This window comes from Terrapene carolina, unplaced genomic scaffold (genome assembly GCF_002925995.2).
Source record: "Terrapene carolina triunguis isolate 2854851 unplaced genomic scaffold, T_m_triunguis-2.0 Scaffold113, whole genome shotgun sequence".
Taxonomy (NCBI): domain Eukaryota; kingdom Metazoa; phylum Chordata; order Testudines; family Emydidae; genus Terrapene; species Terrapene triunguis.
Genome location: NW_020664464.1, coordinates 25,667,009 through 25,689,014, shown reverse-complemented (window position 1 = coordinate 25,689,014; position 22,006 = coordinate 25,667,009). Strand labels below are relative to the sequence as shown.

Genomic DNA, 22,006 nt, shown 5'->3' with positions numbered 1-22,006 from the left:
AAGGGAGAGGGGAGCAGGGGCCCAGACCGCGAGGCGAGGCTGACGATGCGCGTGGCGACTGGGGGGACCTCGCGCTCCCAGGGTGAGCGTTACTGTGCCTCCCGCTGCCTGGGGCCGCGCGTGGGAGGAAGCGGTGCGTGCCGTAGGGTCACGTGGTGTGTGTGAACGTGGGGGGAGGGGTGGCTCCGCGGCACGAAGCCGGGGCCGGCGCGGTGGGAAGAGGCAGCAGCATGGCGGCGGCGCTGGGCGGGCTGGGCCTCCTGCAGGGCAGAGTCAGGTTGGCTGCGGCAGCCGCTGCCTCCTCGCCTCTCCGCCGGCCGGGCCCGCGGGGGCTGGTGCGGGGAGGGGCCGCTTGTTCTCCAGCCGGGAAGGGCTACAGCTCGGAGGCGAAGGGGGAGGAGGAGCTGCGGGTCCGGTACCTGGAGGAGGAGAACCAAGGTAACGGCAGCCCGGGCCGGGGGGAGGCTGCTCCGCCGAGAGCTGCGGGCCGGGGGTGCAGCTGCCCATCACTGCGCGCTGGACTCTGCAGAGAGAGCCCCGGGACTGGTGTCACCCCCTGCCCCATTCGCTTAGTGCAGCGGTGCGATCCGCCGGAGGCCCGTGGTGTCCCCCTCCCGGCGCAGCGCTGCGAGCTCGGGGCAGCTGATGAATGGGGCTGGCCCTTTAAATGCATGGGGGTTGGGGGGGAGAAGAGTGCTGCTCCGCCTCCACACGTTGCCCATGCGCAGTGCGGCCCCAAGGGCGCATGGCTGGGCGATGGAGTAGGAGTAGCTGCCCTTTAGGCTGCCAGCCCCCTCTGAATTAGCCCGTCTGTACTCCCACCCGCTGCTACTCCGAATCAGGGGCCCCCTATATGCCATGCCATGATATGGTGCCTCCTGCCCCCGCACCTACAGTGGTGGTGGTGGTGATGGGGCACTTTATCATCCCCACCCTCTTCCTGGAGCGTCTTTTGAGAAGTCTCAGGAGCTCTCACACCCGGGGAGCAGCAGGGATGAAAGTTGGGGTGTGTCTACATTGAGTGGTGGTCCTAGCCTGCTATTCCCTTTTTCTGCCCCAGATGAAGCCGTTTGCTGGGATAGGGTTGGCAAAGATCGCTAGAGCAGCAGGTCTTGGAGTTAGTTATATTGAGATTGGTGGTGCAATTTACACCTCTCACCAGTTGTTTCAAGCTTTCTGCAGGCTCAGGCAAACATCACTACATTAGTTATGCATGGGTTGTTTTTTCATGCTTTTCTTAACTATGAACATTAGATACGTGTTTTCCTTAAATGGAAGCTAAGATTCTGACCTCATCACCAGACTTCAGGAGTTGGGGCTCTAGGTATGGACCTATTGTGCCAATGGCTTAATCTGGCCACTGATGCGCCTGCTCTCGTCTTCTTCCAATACCATGATGATCCTTGCTGCTACAGTCTCTGTTTTGTAATCAGCTATAAAAGGGTTGAAATTTTTCAAATTTAAAAATTTCAGTGAAATTTTGAATTATGGGGCAGAAAGGGGTAAAGATCTTGGCAAAGTGTTGGTGAAATGTTTCCTGTTTAGCCAGCTGTAAACATTATATAATAACTATACCTACAAAAGGTTATGGTTTTAATATTGTGACAGTGCATTGCTAGAAGTACATCCTGTGCCATGTTGGGAAACTGAGAATCCCCTCTTTTTAATGTTATAAAACACCCATCTGTAGACTTGTGGGGTTGTGAAATATTTGACCTTAAATTGTTCACTGGCACATGATTGAATAGTGCTTGAAATAGTGACTATTTGAAGCTGCTCAGTGGCTGACAGTGTTAACAGAATCCTGTACTTTCAGCAAAGTTGGATTACTGGTTAGAATGTGAGTCAGATGATCAAGATACATGACATACTGCATTTACCTTCAATTTATTCTTGAGTGCATGTGATTTGGTGTACTGTAGATTGCATTATACAGTGGGTTGGTGGAGACTTTCGGGAAAAGAAATGTGGGGGTAGAAAAATAAAACATGGTAAGGTTACCACCATTCAGAGATCTGGGGGAATCCCTGCAGTGGGGAGGGTGGTTATTTCCTGCTGAAGAGTGGTGGTGGTTTTTATTTTTTATTTTTAAATGGTTTCCTCCTTCCCAGCATATACCCATCCCTGTTAGTCAAAACAAAATAGAATAATAGAAATGTAGGATTGGAAGGGACCTCAATATGTCATCCAGTCTAGTTCCTTGCACTGAGGCAGGACTAAATATTATCTAGACCATCCCTGACAGATGTTTGGAGGTTTTTAAGAACAGGTTAGACAATGATGGAGATTCCACAACCTCCCTTAGTAATTTGCTCCAATGCTTAACTACTCTTACACTTAGGAAGCTCTTTCTAACGTCTAACCTAAATCTCCCTGGCTGCAATTTAAACCCATTACTTCTTGTCCGTCCTCAGCGGTTAAAGAGACCAATTTATTGCCCTCCCCTTTATAACAACCTTTTACGTACTTGAAAACTTATCACATCCTCCCTCAGTCTTCTCTTCTCTAGACTGAACAAACCCAATTTTTTCAATCTTTTCTCATAGGTCATGTTTTCCAGACCTTTAATCATTTCTGTTTCTTTCCTCTGGACTTTCTCCAATTTGTCTATATCTTTCCTGAAGTGTGGTGTCCAGAACTGGACATACTATTCTAAATCAGGCCTTGTAAGTGCTGAGTAGTATGTGTTTTCTTGTGTTTTGTTTACAACACTTCAGCTAATACATCCCAGAATGTTGTTTGTTTGTTTTGCAACACTATTACATCAATATATACTTCCAGCTTGACTGTGAACTATTGATAACTACTCTCTGGGTATGATTTTCCCACCAATTGTGCACCTGCCATGTAGTAGGTCATCTAGGCTATAGTTCCTTAGTTTGCTTATGAGAAGGTCATGTGAAACATCATCCAAAACCTTTCTAAAGCAGAGAGAGATCGCATCTAGTGCTCCCCCCCAGGTTTATTACCCTGTCAGAGAAAGATTTTAGGTTGTGTTGACATGATTTTTTCTTGGAAAATCCATGTTGACTTACTTACCATCTTCTTTTCTTCTAGGTGCTTACAAATTGGTTGGTTGATTATTTGTTTCATTATCTTTCTGGATACTGAAGTTAAGCTGACTGGTCTAATTCCCCCTTTTATAGATAGGTACTATATTTTCCCTTTCCAATCCTCTGGGATAACTCCCGTCCTCCATTAATTCTCAAAGATAATTACTAATGATTCAGAGATCTCTTGAGCAAGTTCCTTAATAATTCTAGGATGTATTTTGTCAGGCCTAGGGTGACCAGATGAGAGGAAGAAAATATCGGGACACATGGGGGGGGTCCGCCGGCGGAGAAAAATAACGGCCGGTGGAGCGAAATATCGAGATAAATTGCGTCCCGACCGAAGATCGGTCGGGACGCGGGACAAACACCTAAATATCGGGATGGTCCTAGTCAGGCCCTACCAACTTGAAGACATCTACCTTGTTCTTTCCTCTTCAGCCACTGCTGCGTTTTCTCTTGTTGTCTTTCCCTCCTCCTTGGGTAATGGGCCTACTCTGTCCCTGGTCTTCCTCTTGCTTTAAATGTGTTTAGAAAATGTTTTCTTGTTACCATTTATTTATTAGCTAGTTTAATCTCATTTTGTGCCTTGGCCTTTCTAATTTTGTCCCTATATGCTTGTTTTCTTTTTCTTTCTTTTTTTTAAATAAATATTCATCCTTCATAATTTCCCCTAATTTCCCCTGAAGTAAGGGTGGCAATACCGTGACACCCCCTAAAATAACCTTGCAACCCCCTGCAACTTCCTTTTGGGTCAGGGCTGCCAATTTGAGAAATGCTGGTCTCCCCCCCTTGAAATCTGGTCTTTTGTGTGCTTTTACCCTATACCATACAGATTTCATGGTCCATGACGCGTTTTTCATGGTGAATTTGGTAGGGCCCTATTCATGTCCAAGAAATACTAATCCTGAAGTCTAATGATGACAAAATCAACACTGCTATATACTTTACCAGTTCTTGACAAATCATCCAGCAGGACAAAAGATTTCTCTTATTCTCCACCAGTGCGTGCAGGTCGTGGAGTGTGGCAGAGAAGTTGACTCCTTCCACTCCCAAGGCTCATTCCCTATGGTGTTTATAGACAATGCTATACTACAACATTCACTATATATTATTTTAATGTGCAGAATTTAATTTTTTGGGCCCTGAAGCCAAGAAACCAAGTTTGTTTTGGCCATAACTAAAAAAACAGGAAACAGTTTTACCTTATTGTGACCGTTATTGGGATATCACGACCGTGAGTCACTCAGTTACCCCTTGCCTCCAGTGTGCTTTGCTGGGCATCAGCTCCGTAACATCGCCACTTTCATGAGTCACTCTTGGCAGGTTTTACTCCCCCTTGTAGCTTAATAGTGTTGCCGTATAGTGGTATGAGGGAAACCCAGTTATTTCTGCTCCTGTTATCTCACTTCCTTGAATTTTGACAGCAGATAAAATGGTTACATTGTATCCATATTACCAATGGCTATAATCTTGTCATATCTCCTAAAACAGTCAACATTTGATCTGATCGGTATTTGAGTAGGAGCTATTTAAGAGAGAAAAAAGGAGAAAGGATCGTCTTGTGGGTAAACCACTGGACTGGGACTCAGGAGGACTATATTCAATTCCTGGTTTGCCACAGACATCCTATGCAACCTCAGGCAAATCATTTAACTTTTTATACTTCAGACACCAATTTAATACATTCCTTATCTCATACTGCCACTATAAAGATAAACCTGAAAATTTGTCTTCAGAGGTGATCTGATACTATGGTGATATGGCTATATTCAAAAAAAGAAAAAGGGGTGCGGTGGAGAATCCATGGAAGATTCCTCTATACACCTGACTGCACATTCTATGCCTGTTATGTTAATATTTTCACACATTTCTGATTACAATTCTCACACCACTTTTTTCCATAAATAGGAAGGTTGGAAAGTTGGGTAGAGGGCTGCTGAGCATTTGGGGGAAGGAAGTGGTAGGGTTATGACTTGTTGTGAAACTGGTGGGAGTAGTAGGAGGAATTGGCTTATACACTTGTGTTTTTTCTCTTTAGGGATTTTCCCCTTGCAGAGAACTTGTTATAGTTTGCGTTTAACAACTTTAATCCTTATGTTGGAACATTCTTAATTAAGGTGCTAACATGAATATTAATTTTCTCCCTAGTGTGTGTCTATCATGGTCAAAATGGGCAATCCAGTACAGTCAAAACTATTCCGTACTACCAATACAAACAAAAAACCTTTGTGAGGTTCTGGACCATATTTGTCAACTCTTTCCTATACCTTTGTGCTAAGCAATGAAATTTACTATAATGCCTTGTTAGTAACACATACTAGAACTAGAGTACATGGCATACCTGAAAAAAAAATCTCAAGTTTTTCTTGCTCTAGGGCTTCTCAGGCACTATGTGAAAAACCTATTGTAAATGCACAAAAGGAAGAAAGAAGGCTGATGTGAACATCTTAGAGAATTTTCTGATTCTATTGGTGTGGATGTTGTCAGATTAACTACATAGTTCCTAGCAAGATGTATAAATCCAATGACAAGCACAGAAAAACACACAGGGAAAATTCAGCTGTCCACAAGAACTGTAGCTGCTTTATTGACGTGTGCATGACATGGCAGAGTAGAAATGCTTCATTACGGCTATTTAGGGGATCTTTTCCAGTATCGTATTACTATTACTGAATTTAGAAAACAATGATCATCCTTATTTGGAGATAAAAAGTACATGTTTTACTTAAAAGGATGTCACAAAGGTTGAAAAGGTCACGCAGGTTCCTTCATTTTTTTTATAGTATCATCCAAATCTTTGAACCTTTCCATAACAAGAATTGCAGCATACCTTTAAACCTAAATCAGAGCTCTAGGCCCACTCTGTTCACTACGTGTACACACAGCTGTTTAATTATGATTATGTTTAATCTGTTCTCCTTAACCTCTGAGGATAGGACAAGAAGCAATGGGCTTAAATTGCAGCAAGGGCAGTTTAGGTTGGACATTGGGAAAAATTTCCTAACTGTCAGGGTTGTTGAGCACTAGAATAAATTGCCAGGGGAAGTTGTGGAATCTCCATCATTGGAGATTTTTAAGAGCAGGTTAGACAAACACCTGTCAGGGATGGCATAGATAGTACTTAATCCTGCCATCAGTGTAGGAGACTGGACTAGATGACCTCTCGAGGTCCCTTTCTGTCGTATGATTCTATGACCAAGCTGAGTATTTGTCTGAAATAATTTTGAAATAAGGAATATATTGGGATACGGCTAAGAAAAAGTGCTACATGCAAAGTACCTGTACCTCGCTGGTGGTGGGTTTTTTGTTGTTGTTGTAACTAACATGAACCATGCTTTCTTGTGTGGCGACTGAGTTGTCAAGACCAAGAGGGTGCTATGCTAAAATATGCATCTACACCCTCTTCCCCCCCCCAAAAAAGGTCAAAAGTTTAGACCTGGCAGTGCCTTTGTGGGTTTTTTTTTCTTTTTAAAATGCTTTATGAAAAAATATCTGAAGACTACATTTAAGTACCAAGACACATGCTTAATTGTTCAGGCAAATATTATGATTATTTGCTTTCGCGAATTTGGCCTAGTCAGGTTGTGTGCACAGATGTGGTAATTTCATGTGTATCAGGTCATGAGTTCTGAGTCTGTCCTTAAAGTGATTGTCATTTCTAATGGCTATTGAAACACTCTGAAAAAGGAAACAAACTAACAAGAATATATTCAAAACAAGTCAGTCAAAATAATTACACACGTCAATTTTCTTACAGTCCTAACTTGATATCTGTTTAGAGTCAAAATAACATGGACACAAGTATGTACTTAATTTATATTTTTAATGTGACACTGATTCAAACTCTTCTTTTTTCCTCTAGGAATTGTGGTACTTGGATTAAACAGATCTCGTGCCAAAAATGCACTTAATAAAAATCTTATAAAAATGGTAAGGGGGAAAAACTAACGGCTTCTAATTTGAAGGCAATGTATTGGAATTAAATATTTTGAAAAAAAAAAATTCCCTTTCCCCTTCTTTTTCTGTAGATGTCAAAAGCTGTGGATGCTCTGAAATCTGATAAGAAAGTACGAACTGTTATATTCCGAAGTGAAGTCCCTGGGATATTCTGTGCTGGTATGCAAACTTAATTTTACTGTGAAGTTGGATATCTGTAATCTAGCATTGTAGTAGAAATGGCCCAGATTCCAAGGAAGCATTGTACCTTGTCACATTCATCTCAGTTGTAAGGAAAACCTCTTCATATGATTTTCCTTGATTTTTTTAACAAGAAAGAAACATCTGCTTCATTCTGTTTTCTTCTTTCTGCATCATAAAGAACACTTCCCAATATGTAGTAGATTTTTTCAAAGTAGTGGATAAATGCATTCTGTTGAACTTTTAAAAGACTTGCTTATATTCTGGAATGAGAGCCTAATATTGCTAAGTGGTTAATGGGACTGGTAGAGTATGAATGGTAAATCGAGAAGGATACTGTCTTTACTTTCAACTTGGAGGTATAAAATCCATTAAAACAACTTGTGAAACTAGGCAAACTATATGGCAGGGATCGGCAACCTTTGGCACGTGTCCCATCAGGGTAAGCCCATGGCGGGCCGGGCTGCTTTGTTTACCCGCAGAGTCCGCAGGTTTGGCCGATCGCAGCTCCCACTGGCTGCAGTTCGCCGTCCCCAGCCAATGGGGGCTGCGGGGAGGGACGGCCAATACACCCCTCAGCTCGTGCTGCTTCCCTGGGATGACGAACCGCAGCCAGTGGGAGCTGCGATTGGCCAAACCTGCAGATGCTGCAGGTAAACAAACCAGCCCAGCCTGCCACGGGCTTACCCTGATGGGCCACGTGCCAAAGGTTGCCAATCCCTGCTATATGGCATTAAAAACAGATAGCAAACTTTAACTGGCTATTCCCTTAAATGTGGATAATTTATTAAAGAATGTGATCCTGTGCCTTCACCAGTAATACATACAAATGCATTGTAATGTGTGGGATGGCTGATTTGGGTATATGAAGCCATTAGGTGGGATTAGTTACCAAATCAAGGTTTTCAAAAGCATATTTCTCTTAAGTGAAACATTTAAGTGGCTATCTTGATGGCTGTGATATGAGAAACATGAGTTCACAAATATCAGTTGTTTTACTCCCTTAAAAATCCCCAGATATGACACTGAATTGTTGTACTGTGGCTTCAAGGACATCTGGTTCTATTCGCTGTGCCAGTACCCCTTGTTGTCAAGTTTAGAGCGCTGCATTGGTCTCTGTCTTAGAATAGGCTTATTGCCTATCCTCCTTGCTGGAAAAGTAGGTCAGTGATGACAGTGGAGAGAGAACAGGAGTAAGTTCGTCCCAGAATAGTGAGACCACTATGGGTAACACCGATGTGCTGTTTGGGTCAGAACCAAGGAGAGGTGAGATCCACCAAGCTATTTCTTACACTTCATTCAAATCTCAGGTTTCTTATTTTGCAATGACTACAGGAAATGAGGCAATACTTTTGTATGTATAGCTAACAGAACCACCAAAATGTGCACGTCTAAAAGGTGAGAAACCCAAGTGATCTCGTTGTAACCCTAATTCTTCTGTGATAAATGAAGGGCGGGGGGGAGGGTAGCTCCCTTTGATAGACACCCAGCCAGCCAGTTAGCTGTAAAATCCCTCTTGGTAGCTGTTCTCTGCTTGCTTTACCTGTAAAGGATTAACAAGCCCACAGATAAAAGAAAAGGAGTGGGCACCTGACCAAAAGAGCCAGTGGGAAGCTTTCCCTTTGTCTGTTGTTCTCTGGGCTGCAGGGACGGAGCAGCAATGCTGTGTAAGGCTTGAACCAAGTATGAAAATTCATTTTTCATACCTAGAAGAAATTATTTGCATAGGGAATGTTTAGTTAGACACAATCAGGTTTATTTTTTATTTTGGCTTGTGGCTCTCCTTTGTGCTAACCCCTGATGCTTTTGTTTGCTCGTAACCTTTAAGCTGAACACCCCAAAAAGCTAGTTTGGGTGCTTAATTTTTGGAATTTTCTTTTAAGATCTAGGAAAAAGCCTAAGTTCCAGATGTAATGTTTTCCTTTTTGTTTTTAATAAAATTTACCTTTTTAAAGAACAGAATTGGATTTTTGGTGTCCTAAAAGGTTTGTGCATGTTGTTTGATTAGCTGGTAGCTAATTTCCTTTGTTTCTTTCTCAGGGGGGTGAAAGGGCTTGAGGGTACCCCACAGGGAGGAATTCCCAAGTGCTCCTTCCTGGGTTAAAAGGTTTTTTGCATTTGGGTGGTGGCAGCGTTTACTAAGCCAAGACCAAGAGAAAAGCTGTAACCTTGGGAGTGTAATACAAGCGTGGAGTGGCAAGTATTAATTTTTTAAAATCTTTGCAGTCCCCCACTTCTGCACTCGGAGTAACAGAGTGGGGATTCAGCCATGACATGGTGGTGGAGTGGTGGGATAGTTTTGAACCAGAAGCACAGACCTCAGGATTTTAAAAGGACACATTTTTCCTCTTGGCTGCTTGAAAGCCAGGGAGGTTTTTTTCCTTCTTTTCTTTTCTTTGCTGCCTGAGGGGGAACAGGCACACCAAAGAAGCCAGGGAGTCAAACAAGCAATTTTTTTCTTTTCTTTTCTAGCTTCGTGGCAACTAAATAGTTAGGCTAAGAGTGGGGCAGCCTGTGCATGAGGTTGAGGTCAGGCATCGAAACCTTAGAAAAAACAATCTTCCCAAAGCAGCACGCCACGGAGAAGACAGGCCCAGATCAAGCCCAGACATTCAGCTCCATGATGGAAATGAAGGGAGGAGATGGGGGACCTGGAACTTCCCAGGAGGGAAGGGTCATCCCTCCCCTGACCAACATCCAGGTGCCAAGCTGGAGGGATGCCTTTAACCCACACCGAGTTCTGACTGCGGAAGACAGGGATTTCTTCCTACAGATGATGCGTTTGGAAGTGGAGGACAAAAGAGGCAAAGTGCTTGGAGTCGGAAGGAGAGGAGACAGGCGAAGCATTTGGAGGCAGAAATGCAGGCGAAGTGATTGGAGGCAGAAGCAGAGGAGAGGAGACAGGTGAAGCGCTTGGAGGCAGAGTTAGAGCTGAAGCGCTTAGAGCTGGAAAGGGTTAAGCTGGGTCCAGCAGGTAACCCTAACAGTCCTTCTCCAGGTACTGCTCCCCATTCCAAGAAATTTCCCACATACAAGGTAGGCGATGATATAGAGGCCGCCTTAGAAAATTTTGAAAGGGCCTGCCTTGGGTACAACACCCCTATAGACCAGTATATGGTGGAGCTGAGGCCGCAGCTCAGTGGCCCATTGGCAGAGGTGGCAGCTAAAATGCCTAAAGAACACACGAGAGTATGAACTTTTTAAACAAAAGGCCAGAATTAGAATGGGGCTAACACCTGAGCATGCCTGCTGGCGGTTCAGAGCCCTAAGGTGGAAACCAGACATGGCATTTTCCTGACACGCCTACCACATTGTAAAAAATTGGGATGCCTGGATATCAGGAGCAAGTGTTAAATCTCTGGAAGATCTGTCTCTCCTAATGCAAATAGAGCAGTTCTTAGAAGGTGTTCCTGAGGAAATAGAAAGGTACAACCTAGATGGGAAGCCCAAAACTAATTGAGGCGGGGGAGATCGGAACCAAAAGGGTGGAGGTGGCGGAGAAGAAGAAAGCTAGTAGCAGTTGGAGCGGATATCAGAAGGGGCAACCCGAGACAACACCCCACCATCGGGGTCAACCCAAAGCCCCACCTCGCAAGGGGGAGCCCTCCACACAGCCAGGGAGATCCCAGATGCCCTCTCGTCCAACCACCCACCTCGCCCCAGCCCACAGTCAGCTGGGCGATGCTTTAAGTGTAATGAGCTGGGGCATGTGAAGGCCAAGTGCCCCAAGAGCACCAGCCGACTACAACTCATCACCCCAGACTCCCACCAAGAGCCTTCAGGCCCAGATGTCTCGCAAATACCCCTAGAGTGAAGGGAAACTCTGAGTGTGGGCAGGAGGAAGATTACTGCATGGAGAGACACTGGAGCACAGGTGTCAGCTATCCACCAATCCCTGGTGGACCCCAAATTCATCAACCAAGAGGCCCAAGTGACGGTGCAACCCTTTAAGGCCAACTTTTTTTAATTTGCCTACAGCCAGGTTGCCTGTCCAGTACGAGGGCTGATCAGGAATATGGACTTTTGCAGTCTATGACGATTATCCCACTCCCATGCTACTGGGAGAAGACTTAGCCAACCATGTGAGGCTAACAAAAAGGGTGAGGATGTTCACCTGTGGCCAGGCTAAACATGCCTCCACACCTAACTCAGTTCCTGAGCCTCCTACAGGAACCCAGCCAGAGATGGTGGAACGAGACTCCAGACCAGAGTCTATGGCAGCAGTTGTAGATCCAGGTCCTGGGACTCAGCCAGAACCAGCCCAAGGATCAGGACTGGCGGAGCAGTCAGTACCAAAGCCCGTCTTACAACCCCACCAGAGTCAGGGGAGCCAGCACCAAAGGGCGCCACAGAGCCTGCACCTGCAGCAGCAGCTAAACTGGTGCAAGAGGCTTAACTGGAGCCTGAAATACCACCTAGTGTACCAGCGGAGAGCGGTTCATAGTCAACGGAAACAACCCCATCACCTGCATCGCTTCCAGTGGGACCAAACCCAAGTCCACAACACAGCGAGAAACTGTCTCCAGTGTCAAGGGTGAAAGGGCTTGAGGGTACCCCACAGGGAGGAATTCCCAAGTGCACCTTCCTGGGTTAAAAGGTGGGGTTTTTTTTTTGCATTTGGGTGGTGGCAGTGTTTACCAAGCCAAGACCAAGAGAAAAGCTATAACCTTGGGAGTGTAATACAAGCCTGGAGTGGCAAGTATCATCATCACTCACTTCCATCTCCTTATACTGTTACCTCCCACTAACTGTGTGAAGCGTAAAATTAGATTGTAAGTTCTTCAGGGCAGGGATCATGTTTTTCTATAAAATGTGTAGCACACTCTCAGGTGCTATAAAATATCTAAAGAGAAGCACTGCTTATATTTCTGGAGGAGGGGCTGTGTGTGTATAGATTGTGGGCATTTTACCTGCAAAACAAAAATGAAATCTACTTTTAAAAGAATGCTTAAACACGAGTCCTGAAATCTGTGTATTATATTAATAAAATCCTGTTGACCTATACCTAAATTGCTACGGCTTATTTTATTTTAGTGTATATAATGCACCAATAGGAATGTCTCAACTCAATTTTTAAAACTACATAGAACAGTCCTAAGTCTATGCTGATATGTCAATAATCTCAGAAATATGGCGACTCTTCCTTGCTTCTCTTTCACCCCCCACAAAAACACCCAAAATTAAAATAATGGAAACTCAAATTTTCAGGAAAACCATGAGTAAGTTATTGGTGTCCTCAAGGGCTAACAAATTTGGGCTAGGGCGGGAGCTTAGATTCTAATATTTAAGAGATGTCCTTTCCCTAGCCATGCAAATAACGACATTGTTAGCTGATTTGTCCCCCTTGATTTTGACCGCTGGGTAAGAATATGTATAAGGAGGTATCATCTCACTCTCGCTCACTCTCTTTGAAATAGAGCCCCCAAACCAAAAGGAGTTAGAGGTGATAAACCTCAAATCGCCCTTGAAACTAGTTGGAAAGCAAATACAGCTTATGTTCCTCAAATTAATGTATATCCATATGAGATGCATTACTAAGGCAGCAGGCACATCCTGCAGTAGCTAAAAATTGAGTAGCTTTAAGGGTAATGTCAAGTAAATGGCATTGCATATAATCCAGTATGCAGGTGAGAAAGGTACAAAGAACTGTATCAAGGTTTACTTCTCAGAGGAAAGATCTTGTGATATGAGATAGGTGAAGCTGGGAAAATAGGCTGCCTGGGCCATTGTTGCTATCTGGACTTACAGAAGTTGCTAAAGATCCAATAATAACCATCGTTTCCAAACTTGAGTGATGTAATGGGGGCGTTGATATATACACCAGTAATTTTGTTTGTCTTTAGGTTTGTTATGACCTGGGGTTTACACTTATTCATAATTCATTTTAGCTCCCTTGTTTCTATTTCGTAGCTTAGGATAGAGCAGGGATCTCAAACTCAAATCACCACGAGGGCCACATGAGGACTAGTACATTGGCCCAAGGGCCACATCACTGACACCTTTTCATACAAAGATACAAAAGCCCCCCACTCCACCCCTTCCATGAGGCCCCGCTCCTGTCCTGCCTCTTCCCACCCTTTCCCTGCCCCCATTCCAACCCCTTCCCCAAAGTCCCTGCCCCAACCCTCCCAGCCCCTTCCCCAAATCCCCGCCCTGGCCCCGTCTCTTCTCCACCTCCTCCCCTGAGCGCACCGCGTCCCCCCTCCTCCCTCCTGGAAAGTCCTAAGCGGTGCCAAACGGCTGTTTGGTGGTGAGAAGCACTGGGAGGTAGGCGGGGGAGTGGGGAAGCAGGGAAATGGCTTGCGCGGGGGGTGAGGGGAGCTATGGCGGGCCGCAGGAAATAGCTCTGCGTGCTGCGTGTTTGAGACCCCTGGGATAGAGATTATCTGAGATGTCATTTTTATTATAGGTGGGGCTGACAGCACAACCTATTAAAATTGCAACACTTCCCATTCTAAGACCCTATTTTCAGGTGCTTATAACTTTGCCAAATTGTAACTGGGTATCTGCTTTTTTTTAAAATTTCAGTGAAAACAGTTCAGCTGTTTCTGAGAACAAGGCTAGAGGAAAAATGTGTTTTACCCATTAAAAAAAAAAAAAAAATTCTGGTGACCTTTTTACTGAAAAAGCCTGCCCTCCCCCCATGCCTTGGAGTAGGGACTTGAAACCTCACTGGGGAGTGGATTTTTGTATCAGAAATGTGCTTTTTGGCACACCCTCCGTGCAAATTGGCTCAGATTTGGCCAAGTTATTTTGGTCTTTGGAAAATGTCAGTTTGCAGGTGCTCAGACTTGCTAGACCTTCTCGGTTAAATTCCTTGACGTTCCATCCATGTTGGGAATGCTTCAGCCCAGACTGAGCAGAACTTTCCCTACAGTTGTAACTCTGGGCTGTGTCAAGTCCGGATCCAGGCACCTGAATTGAGAGCAGGTGTCTCTCCTGTGCTTTCAGTGACATCCCACCCCTCCCTTTGGGCCCAGACAGTGTGGAAGAGGAAGCTGCTTGATTCAAATGTAGAGGGGACAAGAGCCAGACCTGGGGGGAGGGAAACTGGAGGCAGGGTGGTGGTGGCAAGACTGGGACTGGCTGAGCAAGGACACTGGGAGCCAGGGTTGAAAAGAGGCAATAGTAGGATTAGGAGCTGGTGGGACTGGGGAATATGGGAAGGAGTGGCAACTGAATGCTGGTGGGGAGGGACTGCCTGGGCAAAGAAACAGGACAAGGCGCTAGTGGGTTGAGTGGGGGACTGGGATGCAGAGAGATGAGGGTAGGACTTCTGGGCAAGGAGATGGGATGAAAAGCCTGTGTGGAAACTGGGACTGGGGAGGAGGGGAGAGAGAGATAGGACTGGGATGGGGCAGGTTGGAGGGGACTGGGCAGAAGTGGTCATGTGTGGAATTGGGCAGAAGAGTTTGTGCTCACTAGAGCACACTTCTCTCCAGAGCCTGGAATGGGACCCAAGATTCCTTGCCATTCCTCTACTTTCAGCAAATATCTGTGAAACCCACTGGCAAAATGTCCAATCCCCCTCTTGTGCTGGTCCACATAGAGGATGTATATTTACTGCTGCTATCACTTACTCTGTTAGCTCAGATGGCAGTGGTCTCTGGTGTGGATCTAAAGGGTCCAGGCCTGCTGATAACCCACATGGGTGTCTATGTGCCACAAGGTGGAATTCCTGTTTTTCAGTTTGCTCTTTTTTTTAAAACCTGGAAAATTACACACAAACTAAATTAAAATATCAATATTAAGGAATAGTCAAGCATTGGAACGTTAGGAAATACCAGAAAGTTGCCTGTGCAACTTTAATTGGGCCCTTTTATGCATACATATTATCATAGTCACGGCACACAATGGATGGTACTCACTTAATGAACAGCTATTAATATTTTGTTTTCTTATTTTTCAAAGCATAGCCCATACGTTATGTAGTGCACACTGTTCAAACCATGCTCTGAAGACAGAATTATTAATTTCCTTCTGGTTTTTTCTGTGGCACTCATCATTATAGTATCTAAATGTTTCACAAGCATTAATTTTACTTTCACGCTACCTCTGAGAGGTGGGGCAGTAACGGCATTATCTCCATTTTACTGACAGGGAACTGAACACTGAGAGATTAAGGTTAAAAAAAAAAAATTCACTAATTTTGAGTGCCCAGTTTGAGATGCCCAAGAGCTTGTTTTTCAGGGGATTTAGCACATTGTGTTCAAAGCACAGCTCCCATTGACTTGAGTTGTAGCTGTGAGTCATCAGCACTTCTATAAATCCGACTCCAGTCTCTCAAGTCAGGGACCCAGAAAATGGGGAACGCACAATTAAAGACCACCTCTCAATAGTTTGGCTTGAGTGACTTGCTTAGTATTATAAGAACTCTATGGCAGATTCAGGGATAGAATCCAGTTCTTGAGGGCAGCATTCAACTACTTTAATAATGAGACCCTCCTTTCTCTTCCTGCAATCACCTGCCAAATTCACTATACACCTTTCAACTTCTGCAACAAGTAAAACAAGGGTCCTACAAACAACAGCTTTCTTCACTACACAACTCTGATTCATATTCAGAGCAGGTTCCTACTGGACATTGAAAGAGGCAGGGATTCTGTAGAAAAAGTACATGACTGTGTAATTAAATACTGGATCATAATGCATATGCACAAGGAGGGGAAATTAAGGTTGTCCAAGCAACCTTAATCTGCCATTTCCAAATTTGAGTGCTTGAATTTGTAACCTTAATACTATTTATATATAGGGTTGGAAGGATTAGATTTTTATTGGTAAATGTCAGTTTCATTGTACCCACACAAATGGATGAAAAGTATTTCCATTGATGATAACTGAAATTTACAGAAAGGCAAAGTAAGAGAAAAGTGCTGCATGAGAGCATATTAGAATTTGAGTTAAGGATATTTACTTTGTATATATGACGTGATGTTGACAATTTGTGTTTTGACCATTATAAAGCTCTATCTTTGTGAATCTCAATATCTACTGTCATTACATAAGTCTGACCCCCCCTTAATTATCCCAACTGAAAATTTAAATCAAAATAAATAAATCCCATAATTTTGCACAATAGTGAACTTAAATTGATTTTAAAAAAGCTTAAAAATAAACATTGCTGTTTTGTCAAAATGATATAAAAATTGAATTCTCCCAAGCCTAAGTACGTAGATTGATAGATTGTTGCGGTGATTGCATGTATACACATTTTTGTGCATAGATCTTGAGGATTTTTGTTGTTGTTTGTTAAAAACTTTGTCCCTAAGTGTGTGTGTGTGTGGGGAAAAACCTTGTGTTTAAGGAGGCTTGTTGTAGCATTTTGTGATGCAGCACAGTAGCGTTGTGGGATGAAGATGGAATAAAAAGATTCATAAATATTTAAGACCAGAAGGAACCATTATGATCCTGTAATCTGACTCCTGCGTGACACAAGCGATAGAATCTCATCCAATAGTTTTGCATCAAATTCAAGATCAAAGTTCTGTTTGAGCTATAGAAGAGGTTTAGAACAAATCCAATCTTGATTTAAAGACTTCAGAGGATGGATAATTGTTAGGTCCCTGCATAAGTTATTTCTATGGCTAATTTAATTGCTAGTCTGAATTTTAGCTTCATGTTACAGATGTTGGATCATAGTTGTCTTTTTCTGCTAGATTAAAGAGTCATCTATCAGAAATCTTTTCCCAATGAAGATACTTGTAGACCATGATTAAGTCACCTCTTATCCTTCTCTTTTGTATAAACTAAATAGATGAAGCTTCTTAAATCTCTTGCTGTAAGGCATGTTTTCCAGATCTCAGATCATTTTGGTGTATGGTTTTTTTGAACCTTTTCCAATTTGTCAACATCCTTTTTGAAGTGGGAGCTCCAGGACTGGATGCAGTATTCCAGTAATGGTCTCACTAATGTCATATACAGATGTAATGCCATCTTTTTACTCTTACTTGATGATATTCTGTTGATGCCAGGATCATATTAGTTACTCTAGGATCATATTAGTTACTCTAGCTACATCATTGCATTAGGAGCTGATGTTCAGTTCATTTTTTACCATAACCTATAAATCCTTTTCAGTGTTGCTGCACTCCAGGATTCAGATCTCCACCTAATAAGTGTAACGTGCGTTCTTTGTTCCTAGGTGTATGTGTGGCTTTGCATTTTGCTGCATTAAAATGAGCCCCCATTACCAAATGATGTATAACAGTGTGTATATCTTGCTCATGTTTACTTTGACAACCTCCTGACAAGGTATCACTAATAGTAAGTTTCATAATTGTCTGTTGGCCAGCAGCTAGTTCCCTGAAGCAAGTCAATGGAAACCCTGTCTTTAGCCAGATCAATGCCTGCCAATGCAGTAACCACGTAAATTATTTGCTAGCTACATAAAATACACAAGAGGTAAATTGTATAGGGAATCCTTGGATGAGGCAGTGTTTAGGATACAAGGTTCCTACCATCAAGAGGAAACATTGCTTCTATTTTATTTTTTTCAACTTTGATACAACAGAAGAGACTCTGCTTACTCAGGAGGCAGATGGAATTGTTCCAACTGTATTCCGGACTGCTCACACTACCCTAGGGCATCTAAACTTTTTTCATAACCTGAGCCAGATCTTAAAGAGAGATTCTTTTAGTCTATCTGCTTTTTCATGTGTGATTACATAATATCCTTGTGGGGAAATAGAAACTGTTTACATGGGAATGTAATCTTAAGAAAGCATTTGTATATTTTTCAGCTCTTCATGTCATGTAGTAAATGAGGCAAATTTAATGGAATTGTTGTGGATTTTCACCAGTGTAACAGATCAGCTTGTGGCCTGTAAAGAATTATGAAATTGAAAATTGCATCGGGTATATAAAGTTTTTCAACATCTCACAAGAGCTAGTATACAAGATGTTCTAAGATCCACTGGGAAGAAGTATTAGTATCTTGCAGTTATTGAGCTCTAAGGAGCTGCTGTAAAATATCATGAAATTTCCTCATGGTGAGAGAAACTCCACACTGTAACTGTTTTGAAGACAGCTGGATGAATGACATTGCCCACTACATTGAACTTCCCTCCTCATTTAGAGCTTCCCATAGGCTGTTGCAGAAGTAAAAAAAATCTGTTTTCATTCCTTTTATAACCCTGGCATAAAGCTTCAAAAAGGCGCTTTTGTTAATCAGTTGGATTGGGTAGAGTGACAGTGGGGGTATCTTGTGCTGTTTTCTTTCTTGCTTCATCTGTCTCAGGCTAGTTGTATACTATAGTTCATGGTGCTGGTGAATAGGGAGTTTAGGGTCAGCCTATTTTTAATCAAGGATAAAGATAAATTATGGAGTTCTACCAGATGACCTATTGAGTGATCTCTTGGCTTGACAATATTTTCCCTCAACAGACTTAAAATTACACTGTCTGTCTTAGTCTTTGAGTGCAGACCATTTAAATAGACTCATTATTCATCACTTCCCTTGTGAGAAACGTGTGCCCTGACCCTCAGACTGGAGAAGACAATGGTTGATCCATCACAAAAGAATGACCCTTCTCTCCCCTTCTTTTTAGCTCAGAAGTGAGATCCAGGCTGTTGCTAAGTTGAGCCAGAAACCACCTGGAATGGTTCTATGGTTGTCCTGGTGACCATAAAAAACATGAGCTAATCTAGAACAGTGTACATCTGTATGGACATTTAACTTACCAAGAACAGTCTGGCTTGGTGACTCCTGTACTGATGCATGATGGAACTCTTAGCTCAAGGGTAAACTCTGCAGTGCAATGGGTAGGATTAGTATTGGTTTATAGTAGAGTCATATTTCCATTTTGTACATATAATGGACATACTTTTTCTGGTCTAGCTTTGGAGTAGTAGCAGTCCTATATTTAAGATTGAATGCAAATAGCTCAGAGACACCACTTTCCTAATCCTTTCTCACTTCATGCTGAACCATGAACCCACCTGGTAACATATGTTAACACTAGTGAGTTTTCATTAGCTTCTGTGAGTTACACTGGATCTTCTGAGAACAGAATTTTTGAAAAGACACACTTTATATCCTTTGGCAATTGAGTAACACCATGATAGTTTTTAAAAGTTTGAATTACTGATAAAATACTAAGAAGGTGTTTTTTCACATTTTAATATTTTTCACGTTATCATTCCATAGTACTATAAATAATTTTGTTTTATGAGTAAAACAAAAACAAACCCCCCAAACTCAACAATCTTCTTTTTGTAGCTAATTAGACATTATCCTTCTGTAAACAAGAACTTTCCACCCTTCTTACACACCATCTATTATTTGTTTGTTTATATGGCCTGTTTATGTATAGATTTGGGTTTTTTTTTTTTTTTTTAATTATTGCAAAAGTAGACCAAAATTTTCATACATGAATGCCTAAAGTTATGTTCTTAAATTCATGTTAGGCACCTAAAAACATAAGAACAGCTAAACTGGGTCAGACCAAAGTATCCTGTCTGCCGACATTGACCAATGCCAGGTGCCCCAGAAAGAATGAACAGAACAGGTAATCATCAAGTGATCCATCCCCTGTCGCTCATTCCCAGCTTCTGGCAAACAGAGGCTAGGGACACCATCTCTGCCCATCCTGGCTAATAGCCATTGATGGACCTATCCTCCATGAATTTATCTAGTTCTTTTTTTGAATCCTGTTATAGTTTTCGCCTTCACAACATCCTCTGGCAAGGAGTTCCACAGGTTGACTGTGCATTGTGTGAAAAAAATACTACTTTTTGTTTGTTTCAAACCTGCTGCCTATTAATTTCATTTGATGACCCTTAGCTCTTGTGTTATGAGTAGGAGTGAATAACACTTCCTTATTTACTTTCTCCATACCAGTCATGATTTTATAGACCTCTATCGTATCCCCCGTTAGTCATCTCTTTTCCAGGCTGAAAAGTCCCATTCTTATTAATCTCTCCTCATATGGCAGCCGTTCCACACCCCTAATCATTTTTGTTGCCCTTTTCTGAACCTTTTCCAATTCCAATATATCTTTTTTTGAGATGGGGCGACCACATCTGCACACAGTATTCAAGATGTGGGCATACCATGGATTTATATAAAGGCGATATGATATTTTCTGTCTTATCCATTCTGTTCTTAATGATTCCCAACGTTCTGTTTGCTTTTTTGACTGCCGCTGCACATTGAGTGGATGTTTTCAGAGAATTATCCACAATGACTCCAAGATCCACGTGAGTGATAACAGCTCATTTAGACACCATCATTTTATATGTATAGTTGGGATTATGTTTTCCAATGTGCATTACTTTGCATTTATCAACATTGAAAAATGTGGACTTTCTGTTTTGTTTTGTGTTTCCAATGCCCTTGAGCACCTCTAACCTTTCCATAAACTTCAGTGGGCTTTGTGGGTGCTCATCACTTCTGAAAATAAAGCCATTTATTTTTAGTTTCCCAAAATATAGGTTTAGAAGCTTAACTTTAGGCACTCAGTTATGAAAATATGGCTGTGAAATTTCAGCTTCATAAGAATGAATGCATACAGCTATGTTAGCAAACTTGAAAGTAGCACAGTTACATGTGATCCTGAGCAGTTGGACTGTTACTACAGCCTTTTGGAATATTTGAAATTAACATCGTGCAAATTATCTTCAAAAGATTATCAGTGATAAGTGATATATGTCCTGGGCAAAATTTTATAGTGCTTGGGATATGTGAACTTGCCTTGAGCTGCCAGGATTTAGACAGGGAAATGACATCTGGTCAAGATGACCTGGAGCAGTGGAGGGCAGACAATTAACAAGACAGCTTCATCCAGATGTGAAGCAATGCAGCATACAATAGCAGTGGGAGGACTGCCTGAAGCAGTATACTGAATTCAGAAACTGGAAACATTCACACAAACTTTATAGTGGTATAATTCATTCCAAAATAAGAGTCATGTCACTTCCAAAGCATACTGATTAAAGTGGGATAAAACACCAGAGAAATAGAAAAAAGAATTTTTGTGCATGTGGTCGTAAGGCAGCTTATGCTGTAAAAGCTAAAGGTATACCAGAAAACCTTTCCCATATAGGCAAGCCCTTAAACAGTGGTGTAAGTTGCTGCATACAAGATGATCTGAAAACAGATGTAAGTATTAAAGTAGTAATTTGAGCATGTTAAATCTACTTCATTCACAGAGAGGATAGGAGAGCTGAGTGGAGCAAAAAATGGTTCCATGGCTGGCTGAAAAAAAAAAGTGTGTGCAGTAGGAGAAAGTATCTCACTCATCTACCTGTGGTGATGCAAGCAACTTACACATGGGCATTCACGCTTTGAACACTGACGTCACCGCATTAGACTTCCCAAAGCTTTGCTCCCCTTTCACGTTACAGGCCTATATGGCAGGAACACATATAGTTTTACTATACATTAGCTAACCTTTGAAAATGTATTTTCAATACATCAAGATCATATGTTTATACTACTGATTATAATCATATAGACACATGATGCTATAATTTACTTTGATATATAACTATCAAATTTATTTTTATCAGGTTTATATACGATTAATGTATCAGAAGTGTGGCTGGATATATGAGTCACTGAGTTGGTCCATGTATCTGTCATCCATGTATCTGTCAACATGTATTATGTCGTGGTGACCCTATAGGCACTTGAAAGCTGTTGCTAGCAGGGTGTGCAGTGTTTCACCTCCTAAACACAGTGAACTGATATGAATGAATCATACTTTGCAAAGGTTTCAGTGAATTAGGGCCTAGCTGTATCAGTGACTCTCTCTGCTCTTTTCCGTGGCTGCTGTGCTGTCGATGTTTTTAGAGACAGAGCCAAGATTTGAGATTCA

General features: G+C 42.5%; 1 protein-coding gene across 2 annotated transcripts in view; it reads left to right on the top strand.

The window, feature by feature from the left end:
• Nucleotides 1-211: 211 nt before the first annotated feature.
• The window catches only part of AUH (AU RNA binding methylglutaconyl-CoA hydratase), a 185,573-nt gene continuing 163,778 nt past the window's right edge, over nucleotides 212-22,006 (top strand). The window contains exons 1-3 of one of the 2 annotated variants that reach the window (XM_024214991.2): nucleotides 212-438; nucleotides 6,916-6,983; nucleotides 7,082-7,169. In XM_024214991.2, the coding sequence (XP_024070759.1) occupies nucleotides 231-438; nucleotides 6,916-6,983; nucleotides 7,082-7,169 (364 nt within the window). In that variant the 5' untranslated portion in view covers nucleotides 212-230. Of the gene's footprint in view, nucleotides 439-1,238; nucleotides 1,325-6,915; nucleotides 6,984-7,081; nucleotides 7,170-22,006 lie in introns of those variants that run through there. The other variant, XM_024214992.3, reaches the window with a different exon arrangement.